Below are 13,616 nucleotides of genomic sequence, written 5' to 3'. Positions count from 1 at the left end.
CTTTAAGAAGAGGAAGTAGAAAAAGGTAAAGATAAAAATTATGAACAACAAATACATATCTATCAACAAGTGAATCTAAAAATCAAGTGAATAAATAATCTGATGGACAGAATAAACTGGTGAATATAATAGAATCAGGGGCATAGAAAGGGAGTGGACTGACAATTCTCGGGGGGCAAAGGGGTGTGGGGGGTGTAGAAATAGACTGGACAAAAACGGTACACGTTTGGATGAGGACAGTGAGGGCGGTTAAGGGCAGAGGGTGGGGTGGGAACTGGGTGGAGGGGAGTTATGCGGGGGAAAGAGGAACAACTGTAATAATCTCAACAATAAAGATTTATATTAAAAAAATACCACATTCAAAAAAATAAAATAAAATATTGCTATCTAATTTTTAGAAGAAATTTAATTATTCAACTGTTAATTTATTATCTGTATTTTATTAAAGACTGATTTACAATAAACCCTGTAAGAACATTTTTAAATTTGTAAAAATAACTAGCATACCTGTGTTTTCCTTTTGTTCTCTACGCCTGAAAAAATGGATAACATCTTTTGGATTAGCTATTCGATCCACAAATTTCTGGCTAAACCGAAGAACATTGAAAGGTTCAAAACCTCCACTATAGTCCACCTGGAAATACAGAATAAGTCATTTCAGTATTTAGGTTTATGCTCAATACTTTTAAGTTAATAAATTAATATTCTACAGTTCATTTTAAATATCCTAAGAGTGTTATGCCATTTATTCAACTGCAAAAACAAAGCTTTGAAAGTTTATAAGCTTATGCAAAACACTTTGTTCAATGGAATCAAGATATAGCAAGAATTCTCATAATATTGGAATAATTACATCTGCCCATGAAAACACTAATAGTGCCCTGACTGGATAACTCAGTTGATTGGAGTGTCATTCCATACACCAAAAGATTGAAGATTTGATGCCGAGTCAGGGTGTGTATGGGAAACAACCAATCAAAGTTTCCCTCTCACATCAATGTTTGTCTGTCGCTCGCTCTCTCTCTCTGTCTCTCTCCCCCTCTCTCCAAAATCAATAAAAACATATCCTCAAGTGAGGATAATAATAAAAAAAAGAAAACACTTGTAGCCTAGGCACCAGAGGTACCATCTGAAAAGGAGGTGGAATTTTAAACAAAATCTTAAACTTCCAAAACAGAAAGAAAATTCTCCACCAAAATAAAATGCTGGCTTCAGATGCATTAGTTAAGGGGTCTATCCTCTTAATTATATTCTCTCACTTTGACAAGAATAAATGCTGGGAAAATCCATGTAGAAAAAGAATCAAATCCGTGAGCTTTAAGAAATGATTACCCTTCAAAACACAGGATCTACTTAAAGCTAACAATCACCCTCAAGGCTCTCTCTTTTTTAAAAAGTATATAGTGGTACAAAGACCTTTACAAAGAAAAATACTACATTTCTTTCTAAGAGATAGGTAGTTGACAAAGTGGGGGTCAGAAGTGCTGACCCTCCACACATAAATTCACATATAACTTCTAACTCCCCCCAAAATTACAGCCTACTGTTGTCCAGAAGACTTAGCGATAAAATGAACAGTTGGCTAACACATATTTTGTACGTTATGTGTATATTATATTCTTACAATAAAGCTAGGAAAAGAAAATGTTATTAAGAAAACCATAAGGAAAATAGATTTACAGTATTTCATGAAAAACCCACATATAAGTGGACCCACGCAGTTCAAACCCTCAGTTCAAGGGTCAACTGTAATCATTTCCTAAACTAGCTGTGCTCAATGCAATGCACTGGAAGCAGCATTACACCGATCACCAGCCTATCCACACTACTCCCCAACCACTCAGGCTTCTCATCACACTCAGCACGAACCGACTTTTGTTCTTTTACTTGCTATATGTTTACTGTGTCTCACAGCTCCACCTCCCATAAGCTCCACAAGTTCAACAGCTCCTCTGTGTTATCATCACTGTGTCCCCAGCATGCAGGACAGAATGTATTCAATAAATATTGATCCACTGAGTCAAAGAATTAATGAGGGGCCTCTGGTTAATACAATGTACTTTTGGAATATTACTTACATGAACTATCTGTTCTTTTGTTTCAGAAATGAATTAGTAATTGTCTGTGCTTAGGAAAAGGAATGCCAATTTTCTATTTCAGTTTGTTGGTTCTAATGGTTTTAGGCAGACATGGATGAGAAACATGGGACCTTCTGCCCTGAAAAAGAGAACACGTGGTTCTCCCAGAGCAACTATGTTTGTGGTACCCAGACCATCTCCACAGTTGCCATGTTATAAAACAGAAAATGTGAAATGCTCAAGCTATTGGATTTCCCCAGATTCTTCAGATGTTTTAACAATTATACTCCGGCCTAGCTTTATTTGTGATTTTCTCCTCCTAGGAGTCACAAAGCTTGTTCATTACACAAACATTATCGAGTGTTCACAATGTACTAGGCACTGTGCTGAGGGTCAGGGGTACAGCCATGAAAAAAACAGTCATCAAAAAATTCACAAGCTGACTAGGAAGACAAACATGTAAATAAATAACTGCAAGCAGAATGAAATGATGCTGTAAAAAGTATGTACAGAGTAAACTGAGGACACAAAGGAAGAAATATCAAATCTAAAGGGAGGTCAAGAAAGGCTTCTATGAAGATGGGAAGCTTAAGTGGGTGTTAAAGGAAGTACGAAAGGAGAGAAGCACATTCTACGCAGCAGGATCACTTGGGCAAAGGTGCGAAAGAGTGAAATAAACTCTGCAATACTATCTTCTGAAAAGTCAATAAAGTTCAACTTATCTAAAATAGAAGCTACTCAAAAATAAAATAAAATAGGACTTACGCGCAGTCGTATAAGAGGCTTATCTGGCTGTCCAACATTTCCCAGACGCTCCCGTTCAGCATTTTCAAGCATTTCTTCAATCTCAAAATAAAAATATTGTCATGACTTGAGGGAGGGATACTACTGGCATCCGGTGGGTAGAGGTCAGACAGGATATTGGTAAAATCTTACAATGCACCCTGGATGGTGTGGCTCAGTTGGTTGAGCATCGTCCCATGATTGCCAGTTCTCCAGGGGAGGGCATAGTCCCAAGTTTCGGGCTCGATTCCCTGTAGGGAGCATGCAGGAGGCAGCCTAATAGATGTTTCTCTCTCTCTCCTTTCCTCTCTTTCTAAAAATCAACAAAAATATGTACTTTTTAAAAATCCTACAATGCATAGAACAACTTCCTAAAACAAAACATTACCCAATCTAAAATGTCAGTTGTCCACCCTAGCTGGTTTGGCTCAGGTTCGATTCCAGTCAAGGGCACATGCCCAGGTTGCAGGCTCGACCCTCAGCAGGGGGCATGCAGCCAATTAATGATTCTTTCTCATCACTGATGTTTCTATCTCTCCCTCTCCCTTCCTCTCTGAAATTAATAAAAATGTATTTTAAAAAATAATAAATTTAAAAAAATTGTCAGCTGTGCTAAAGTAGAGAGACCCTGGGTTCCCGGATTCAGGCCTGACCAGTTTATTCATTTCCCATTTCCCTGGCTTCAGATAATGGGTTTAGGAACAAGCACATGACCTCAGTCCAATGTTAGGGGTTTATCTGGATCTACTGGGGGAAATGATACAGGTATAAGTCTGTGAGCCACCATGTGAAACACCTTCCTTATAGAGAAGTTTAAGACAAAAACAGAATGGGTGGCATGGGGCTGGAAACAGATAGAGAAACCCAAAATCTTAATTTGAGTTTCTTGATCTAATCATTTTAAAACCAGCATACTCTTAACCTTTTCAGTTATGTGAGTTACATGTTGCTGGTAAAGTTTCAACACTGGGCAGGTTACTTTATCTAAGGTTCAGTTCCTCTCTATAAAATGTAGATGGACAATCTATCCACAGCATTGTTGAGTGGATTAAATGCAAAATGTTGTCAATGGTGCCCAGAATATATAAGCAGGCAATGAGTATCAGTGATAATTGTTATTATCATTATTACTACCTCATATGATTTTTATGATAATAAAATGCAAATCAGAAGAGTTAACACAAAGTAAGAATGAAGTTTCAGCAATGAATATTAAGCTGTTAACTTACATATTATTAAGTGCATTCACAAACTTCAGTAGTGGCTCTAGAATTTCTGCAGAGGTTTAGGGGTGGCAAATGCATGAAAGGGGAGGGTTAAGGTACATAGCAAACACATTTTAAGATTTTACTTGGGGTAGCTTTTAGGGTGAAAGGGATGCCTAATGCAGATTATTAGAGAGGTTAAGGTTCTACTCATCTATCATAATATTCTCCCATTCCCAATCAAAGCCACTGCCTGCTTTCATAAATAAAATAAATGATCAAATCAGGGTAAAAAGAAATGATTATGTATATGTTTTTGAGAAGGAGGAAAGGAATTGGGAGGGAGGCTTAATTCAAATTTCTATGATATATAACATTCCTCCATCTGGAAGACTTAAAAGATTTTTTATACAATTAAGCTCATTTACTGAACAAAGGTGGTTCCTTACAGGCTCCATGAGACTGTAACAAATACAGGATGGGGTAAAAGTAGGTTTACAGCTGTTAGTATGTGAAACAGTTTATTCTTGTATCGTTTATTAATTATTATTATCCATACAAACAACTGTAAACCTACTTTTATCCTATCCGGTATAATGACTTAACCTCTACTGAATTATTTCATTCAATGTAAATAATTTCTCAATTAAAGTAGATCTCATTGACCTTTACCTAGAAGAATTACCTTCTCCAAACAGAAGCTTTGTATGGCTTGGGTTACTTTAGGATTATCTGGATTAAAAATGTCTGGATGATCAGCCAGAACAACATCCTCCATAAAAAACTGCCGAACTGTGCAAAGAGGGATTTTCTGCATATTCATCTTCTTTCCTTTAATCCGAAGCAAGCCAACATGTCTGAAATGAGGAGAGAAAGGAAAGGCTAGTCACATTGTAACTTTCCCCAGGAAAATGTGCACACCAAAACTACCACATTTCTAAGTTTTTACAAAATAATCCTATATAATAAAAGCCTAATATGCTAAGTGTTCGGTTGGCCATTCAACCAATCAAAGCATAATATGCTAATGACATACTAAGGCTGCTCAACCACTCACTATGACATGTACTGACCACCAGGAGAAAGACAGTCAGTCGACCAATTGCTATGACGTGCACTGACCAGCAAGGGGCAGACACTCCGACTGGTAGGTTAGCTTGCTGCTGTGGTCCAGCCAATTGGGACTGAGCAAGATGGGCCAGACACTCCCTCAAGCCCTCCCGCAGTCCCTCCCTGGCTGGCTCTCCCCGTATTTTCCCCTGGCCCGATCTTTCCCTGGCCCGATCGTGCACCAGTGGAGTCACCCAGCCTGGCCTGCGCCCTCTCACAATCTGGGATCCCTTAGGGGATGTCGGAGAGCCAGTTTTGGCCCGATCCCACAGGGGGAGCGTCTCTCAGCCAAAAGCTGGGCTCACGGCTGGCAAGGGCAGCAGCGATGGTGGGAGCCTCTCCCGCCTCCACAGCAGTGGGAACACACCACCCCAAGTGCATGAATTTCGTGCACCAGGCCTCTAGTTCTTTATAAAATCATACCCTTAAAAATATTTTTAGCAATTTGACATTATATCACAGGGAAAAAATGTTAAATATTCTTCTTCCTCAGAATAAAATCCACTCTTCCATCATTTTCTGCAGGAACAAATATTCAATTTAGTAGAAGATAAGCATAACAGTAAGTATAATAAAATGTTATCAAGGCTATTATAGTAGTATATATAGTATATACTATTACATATATGTGTTATGTGTGTGTAAACGTGCATGTGCATATACAAAATAAATTAGCAGCACACTATGAAGAAAAAAACAGCTAACTTATACCCTATTATCATATTCTTTAACTTATTATCATCTTAACAACCAGAACTTGAGAGGATTAAAGAATAAAACCACTACCAATCACTATTAACTACATCATTATATAACTAGAGGCCCAGTGCATGACATTTGTGCATGAGGGGTAGGGGGGTGCGGGGGGTGTCTAAGCCGGCAAGCCCCCAAAAGAAATGAGATATGTGTCCGGTGTGACTCAGTGGCTGAACAAGGAGGTCATGGTTCAATTCCTGGTCAGGGCACATGCCCAGGTTTGGGCTCAATCCCCAGTAGAAGGCATTCCAGGAGGCAGCTGATCAATGATTATCTCTCATCATTGATGTTTCTATCTCTCTCCTCCTCTCCCCTGTTCTCTGAAACCAATAAAGATATACTAGTATGTATGTGTGTGTGTCTGTGTGTGTATTTTTAAATTTTTTTTTAAAGATCCATCTTTATAAATAAACCTATCATACAAATAACCATACCATTAGCACCTTGAAACTCTGGGATAATTAGAATATTTTAGCAGATTTTTTTTAAGTTGGTTTGGAAAAGATAACAATTACTCACTTCTTCACAGCTTCTCCTGGGGAAAGAGAAGTCACCACTGAACTTCCAGGTTGGGATACGTAAAAGAGTTGTTGTTCATTTTTGGTTGGAGCTATCTTACACTCATGTTCATGGCCCCAGATTACAAGATCAATGAAGTCATCCAAAAATTGTTCTGGAATGAAGTTGGTACTTCCATGTTTACTCCTATACCCAGATTTTAAAAAATAAATAATATAAATGTTCAGATATAAAAAATTTTCATATTAAGTATCTATACCAGTGGTTCCCAACCTTGTTTAGGCCATGCCCCACCTAAGCATCTCAAATCCTGATGCCCCCTCTGTGATATATAATTCTTATTATTCAAAAAGTCAACTCCTATTTACGGAGAGGAAGCCGAAAGGCCATTAACTCGCTCTAAACAAGCTTCCAAAGAACATGACATCCATGAAAGAGAAAAATAAAAGAACGAAAGGACAGGTGAAGTACTGAGGAAGAAGTCACTAAGAAATTTTTGAAAAAATAATAATAATATGAAGTGATATAAAAAAATAGCAAATAAAGTTTCAAAACATGTATTAGAGGACTGAAACAGATAAATATGTCACAATATATATTTACATACCCTATATGAAGCCACTAGAGCAGCCGTGGGCAAACTACGGCCCGCGGGCCGGATCCGGCCCGTTTGAAATGATTAAAACTAAAAAAAAAAAAAAAAAGACCATACCCTTTTATGTAATGGTGTTTACTTTGAATTTATATTAGTTCACATAAACACTCTATCCATGCTTTTGTTCCGGCCCTCTGGTCCAGTTTAAGAACCCATTGTAGCCCTCAAGTCAAAAAGTTTGCCCAACCCTGCACTAGAACCATAAGAAATGCAAAAAATTCACTGTTAACAACTCATTCTCTAATTGCCCTCCTTAAATATCAAATTGCCCCGCTGTGGGGAATGTGCCCCACGTTGGGAACCACTGATCTATACAGATCTTTATTCTCCTTTCATTAAAGCATTGGTACATCCCCTTCTGTGTGCAAGGGATTGAGAATATAAAGATACTATCTCATTCCTCCAAGGGCTTACAAATTTGCAGGACACAGACAAGTAGGAAACCCAAAAGAGAAAGCAGTCAATTTTACTTTTAGATACAAATTACGAAAGGTTTAAAGAGGAATAACCTGCTTTGGGCAAGTCAGAAAAGCATGAGCTCTATCACTAGTAAAAACCTGTAAGTTGGTCGAATTATACAGCAAAAAAAGAAAGAACACAGAAAATAAAAGTGAGGTAAGCTGAAACTTTGTAGAATAAAAACAAATATCTAAATATGCCCAGTCATTTTTTTAACATCATCTGTTTTATTACCGATTATAAAAATGAGAATAATAATGTAAGTCTGCCTAGCCATTGTGGCTCAGTAGTTGAGCATCGATTTATGAACCAGGAGGTGACGGTTTGATTTCCAGTCAGGGTACATGCCTGAGTTGTAGGCTTGACCCCCAGTAGGAAGTACTCAGGAGGCAGCCAATCAATGATTCTCCCTCATCATTTCTGTTTCTAACTCTCTCTCCCTTCTTCTCTGACCAATAAAAATATATTTATAAATGTATTTTTTAAAAAGAATGTTGCCCTGACTGGTTTGGTTCAGTGGATAGAGCATTAGACTGCGGACTGAAAGGTCCCAGTTTCGATTCCGGTCAAGGGCATGTACCTTGGTTGCAGGCACATCCCCATTAGAGGGTGTGTAGAAGGCAGCTGATCGATGTTTCTCTCTCATTGATGCTTCTAACTCTCTATCCCTCTCCCTTCCTCTCTGTGAAAAATCAATAAAATATATATTTTTAAAGGAAGAACGTTAAACTTACATAAGAGATAAGAGTTTTCCATATTAAATAAAATATCATATGAATAAGTGATTTGCAAACTCTGGTTCTATTCCGAGGTTAGTTATTATTACAAAAGACTAGGAGCCCAGCACACGAAGTCGAGTGGCGCCGCCCACCCACCCACCGCCCTGCCTTGACACCCGAACCTCTCCACACAGAGCTCCAGCATGCCTGGCCCAGCCCCCGACCCCTCTGGCCTTCTCTGGACGCTTCAAGCCCCGCCCTTTGTCCCCCGAGTCACCTCGGGCTGGTCCCACCTTCTCCGAGGCGCCTCCCCGCTTCTGCCCCTCTCAGGAGCAATGCGAAGGCTCCGCCCTGTCATGGCACCAGAGGAGAGCATGGAAGCCTCCCCCATGCTGCGCTGTGCTCCTTCCCCTGGCAGGTGGGCGGCGGGGTGCTATGAGTGCGAGCGGTAGGTGGCGAAGGACTGGTGAGGGGGTTGCTACAAGCTCTCACCCCCACCCTCCCCAGCACGGGATGATCCCATCTCCTCCGGGTGCCTTCCCGCTTCCGTCCTGTCCCGCAGCACACGCAGGCAGCCTCCTGCTAATAGGAGCTAATAAGGAGCTAATATGCTAATGGTCTGGTCATACACGTTATGGCGTCCCGACCATTAGCATATTAGCTCTTTATTAGTACAGATATGTGAAAACCAATGTGAGTCAAAACAAGAAGGAAAAGTTTTTCCTAACACTAATTTATATTGCTGGGAATTTAAGTAAAAATATTCAAATACTTTGATCTAACATTCATTTAATGCAAACCAATATTCAATCAACAAATATTTAGATACTGAAGACACAGAAGTGAACAAAGTCCTTGTCCTAGTGAGGGACACAAACAATACAAGATGCATCCTCAAAAAAATGTATACACACTTTAACAGCTGACAGCTCAATTTTGAAAATGAAATGTATTTTAATAAACACTGTCTTTATAATTATTCAAAGTGTGTGTATACATTTTTGGAGACTATATATATGTGTGTGTGTGTGTGTGTGTATATATATATATATATATATATACATATATATAAAATTTGCCAAGTAGTGATGGATATAATAAAGGTAAAAAAAAGGGACATGGAAAGGAGATGTCCTACAGTGTGGTCAGGAAAGGCCTCTCTGACAGGTGACAAGTGAGCAGAACATGGATGTAAGGGATTAGCAGGCAAGGGAAGAAAGACCTAGGCAGAGGGACAAGTAGATGACAAAGGTACAGAGGTGGGAATGTGTTCAGTGAGTTCAAAACAGCAAGGAGATCAGTGTGGCTGAGCACAATGTATGCAGGGCAGAGCAGGAAGTGAAATCAGAGCAAGATCATGTACCTAGGAATATTTTTATGTAGAAAACATATATCTAGTGTCTAAAAATCAAACCCAAATCCCTTGAGATTATTCCTTAACTGCTCAGTTTTCTCACTGACATCACTGTTACCATCTCACACTTTTTTACTATAATGATCACATAATAAATCTTGCTTCTTCAAGTCGCCATTCCTGCACCTTATCAGTAAGATTAAACTTCTTAAAACTACTAACAAAAGAAAGCTGATCCAGCTATATGTAATAATCTGGCAAAACACCTGCACATATGCACGAGGAGATGTGTATAAGGTTTTAAAAAGCAAAAATCTAAAAATAATATAAAACATTCACTAATAGGAAAAAAATATAACTGTATACATCAGCAAAAATGAATTACACTTTTAAGCAGCAAAATGGATACACTTGAGACATAATCTATATATAGAAAAGCCTAATACGCTAAGGGTCCGACCGTTCGACCAGTGGCTATGATGTGCACTGACCACCAGGGGGCAGATGCTCTGACTGGTAGGTTAGCTTGCTGCTGGGATCCGACCAATCAGGACCGGGCAAGATGGGCTGGACATGCCCTGGAGCCTTCCTGCAGTCCCTCGTGCACCGGTGCAGTCCCTCGCCTAGCCTGCACCCTCTCACAATCCGGGACCCCTTAGGGGATGTCGGAGAGCTGGTTTTGGCCCGATCCCCGCAGGCCAGGCCGAGGGACCCCACTGGTGCATGAATCTGTGCACCGGGCCTTTAGTATTGAACATAATAAGCCAGCTGCAAAATTTACAGCAAGGTTCCAGTTATACCAATGGATATATATGTGATTAAACAATAAAGAAAAACTGATAATTGTGCTTCTCTCCAGGATATGCAGCAAGAAATGGGGTCAGAGAAGGGCACTACTTCCACTTCTTTGCTATATTTAGGCATATTCATTTTATGATTATCCTTATACCTTATGCATATGCCCTAAATATTCTTTTATAGGTATAAATATATTTTGAAAACTTTTAAAATGCAGTCACACAAAGCATATCTTAAGTCTTGCCTGACCCTGCACTGACGACTTTCAAAAAATGGGGAGCATTTTACTCAAATAGGTTAAGTCTGGAAACAGATTTGGAGAACCTCAATACTGGACTCAACAATTTCCAGAGAATACTTTTACCTGTTCTGATGAATCACAAATAAATTAAACCAAGAGTTCTCATCTTCTTTGGGTCTCAACATTGTTACTTTTTTATTGAGGAACATTCGATATAGCCTTTCATCTGGAATGGATCCTGAAATGGACATGACATTATTTGAAAACTGGTTTCTTACTTGGTTTTAAAAAAAAAGAAAAATATGTTTTGCTTCTAAATTATGTGCTTCTCTAAATATTTCATTTTCCAATTAGAGGTATATTTGATATCTTGAATCATTACTTGCAAATGAATATGTTCCAGGTTCTTGCATGACAACTGCTGAGCAGTAAAATGAATTCAAAGATTGTTTTCCTATCAAGCATATACACCTTCAAAATCTGAAAAATGTGGAATAAAAATCTGAGTTTCTATATTAAGTTGTTATTAACATTTCTATTTAAAATACTGTTTTCATTATCCTTTTACTATAAGCACATAGCACTTCTGATCTAACAAATATAAAATACACAGAAAGAGGGATGAGATAAAAAATAAATGTATTTATAAGTAAATAGTCATATATATTGTTTTTAAATAAAAATACTGTGCTGAATATTACAATAAAAAATACTGTGTTTAATAATTTAATAAATTTTAAATAATTCTTCCTCCGCCCCAGAGGATTAGCTTAGTCTAGTAGAGGAGGCCAACACAAACAAGTAAGCAAACACACAGATTACCATTTTAAGACTTATAAAAGGAGAAAAAGTCAGAATGTTAAAATGGGGAATATCAGTGAGGGGACAAACTTGCTACTTTATGTAGAGATTAGGCAAGGCTTTGGAGAAAAGCCAACAATGCAAAAGTAGAAGAGCTAGAACAGGCCTAGCCTCTGAAGAGGATTCCTAGAGTGTGGCCAATGGAATAGATGGTGGAACGCAGAACCCATAACTAGAGAGGAAAAGTCAAGGCATACAAAGTCTAGGGCATTAGAAGGTGGATTTATTTAAGTCTTGAAGCACTGAGAACACTCACAAAACTTGTAGGTAGAGAAAAACTTTGAGGGAAAGGAAAGGGCAGTTTAGCCAGTTGTCAATTAGCTCTGAGGGAGCAGGGAGGTTGCAGGCAGGAAACAGTGGCAGCAGGGAACCAGGAGAACAGGGATCGTCCTGGCCCACTCTCTAGCCCTGAACCCCTAAAAGGCTGTGAGAAAACTGTGGGATACAGTAACCTCAGGGCCAGTCAGAGAGCCGAGGCAACATTCAATACTTGACTCAGTAAATTTCCTGATGAAACGAGAGAATTGCTAACTGTAAAAAGAGTTCTAGCGTGTATAGAGAAGGGTTGGGGTGAAAGCAGGGGGTGGAAGGTAGGCAGAGTCCAGTTAAGGAAAAAAAGACAGGATGAGATGAGAGTTAGAGAGAAAATGGATGAATGAAACATAACGAGATGTCTTTGGTCTGAAAGTGAGAGGATCAACCATTTGCTGAAGTTATGAACCCTAACATTGTAATGATTAAAATACCAGTTCTTTTAAGAAAACCTTCTGCTCTATTACTTGCAAAATCAGACATATACCTCAATCTCATTTTTCGTAACTTGAAGATATAATCATGACGCTTTTCTACTTGTTAGAGAAATTACAAAATGGACAAAGACTGTAAGCTCCCTAGAAAAAGTGTTTAAATAAACCCATCCATCATAACTGATTATTTTATGAACATATTCAAAGACAACTGATGTAAATATGACCTTCTAAGGCTTCTATTATACTAAAATCACTCAAAAAAGTAATAAAAACTATGTTAAGGCTACAGTATGAAATTTTCCCCCAACTTCTCTCAGGGTACTTCAAGGTTGATTTAACATAGAATATAATTTTTATGATACTCTATACATAATAAAGCTATTTGTATCCATAAAACAAAATATCAAGCTGAACTTAACCCAGGGAAAACACAAAAAATAAACTTTGCACTCTAAAAATGTCATTGGTCTTTCATTCATATGGAATAAAGCCTAGCAAATAGACTTTTACCTACTGGACACTAAATAAATTGAAGACAGTGAAGTTGATAAGGCAAATTTTCTGAGCATTAGAGATGACAGCTCTAGACTAGCACTGCCTAATAAAAATATAATGTGAGTCACAAGTGCAGTCCAAATTTATAATTTAAATTTTTCTTGTGGCCACATTGAGTAAAACAAGAGAAACAGGTAAGATATTTTACATTTTTTTCTGAGTCGTTGAAATCTGGCATATATTTGACACTGCTAGCATATCTCAGCTCAGATGAGCCACATTTCAAGTGCTCAGCATCTACATGAGGCTAGCTGGTTACTGCACTGGACAGTGAAGCTTTAGCCCTTTCAAAGACTTCCAAAATATCTAATTACTCTCTAATTGTATGTTCAGGATTCTCTAAGTCTAAAAGAAAGAAAAAAAGAAAGAAAAATAAGTAGATACTAAAGAAAAAATTTTCGAGAGAAACCCAGAACATCCAAAAGAAGGTCCAAGGCCCCACAGCAGCTTGCATTGCTTCACAGCTGGGCTAAATTAGCACCTCCTTAGAACCAGTGTACCCAGTGGTCAGAGTGGGACCATCCAAATTATAACTCCTCAGATCCATAAGGGACACACTCAGGGGGCAGACTCAGTGAGCACCAAAGCCCCACTGAAGCAAGTCTTGCCCCATCAGGGTGTGACCAGCACAGAGGTTCTGCCACTGCAGACACAGCTGATTCTCACAGACAATTGGCCTGGAAGTCAATTCCTCCCAGTGATACCTACAACAACCAAGGCTTAACTACAACAAGACTGTGCACACAGCCCACAAAGGGGTGCACCAAGAGTGTC

General features: G+C 38.7%; 1 protein-coding gene across 2 annotated transcripts in view; it reads right to left on the bottom strand.

The window, feature by feature from the left end:
• Positions 1-13,616, bottom strand: part of MRE11A (MRE11 homolog A, double strand break repair nuclease) — a 73,889-nt gene that overhangs the window by 45,752 nt on the left and 14,521 nt on the right. For both annotated transcript variants that reach the window (XM_006766868.2, XM_006766869.2), the window contains 5 exons: positions 10,801-10,915; positions 6,452-6,637; positions 4,752-4,923; positions 2,844-2,924; positions 508-634 (listed from right to left, as the gene is read on the bottom strand). In XM_006766868.2, coding sequence (XP_006766931.1) covers positions 508-634; positions 2,844-2,924; positions 4,752-4,923; positions 6,452-6,637; positions 10,801-10,915 — 681 coding nt within the window. The remainder of the gene's footprint in view (positions 1-507; positions 635-2,843; positions 2,925-4,751; positions 4,924-6,451; positions 6,638-10,800; positions 10,916-13,616) is intronic.

This window comes from Myotis davidii, unplaced genomic scaffold, assembly GCF_000327345.1.
Source record: "Myotis davidii unplaced genomic scaffold, ASM32734v1 scaffold641, whole genome shotgun sequence".
NCBI lineage: Eukaryota > Metazoa > Chordata > Mammalia > Chiroptera > Vespertilionidae > Myotis > Myotis davidii.
The sequence above is the reverse complement of the archived record's forward strand: the minus strand, read 5'-3'. Positions and strand labels throughout refer to the sequence as shown.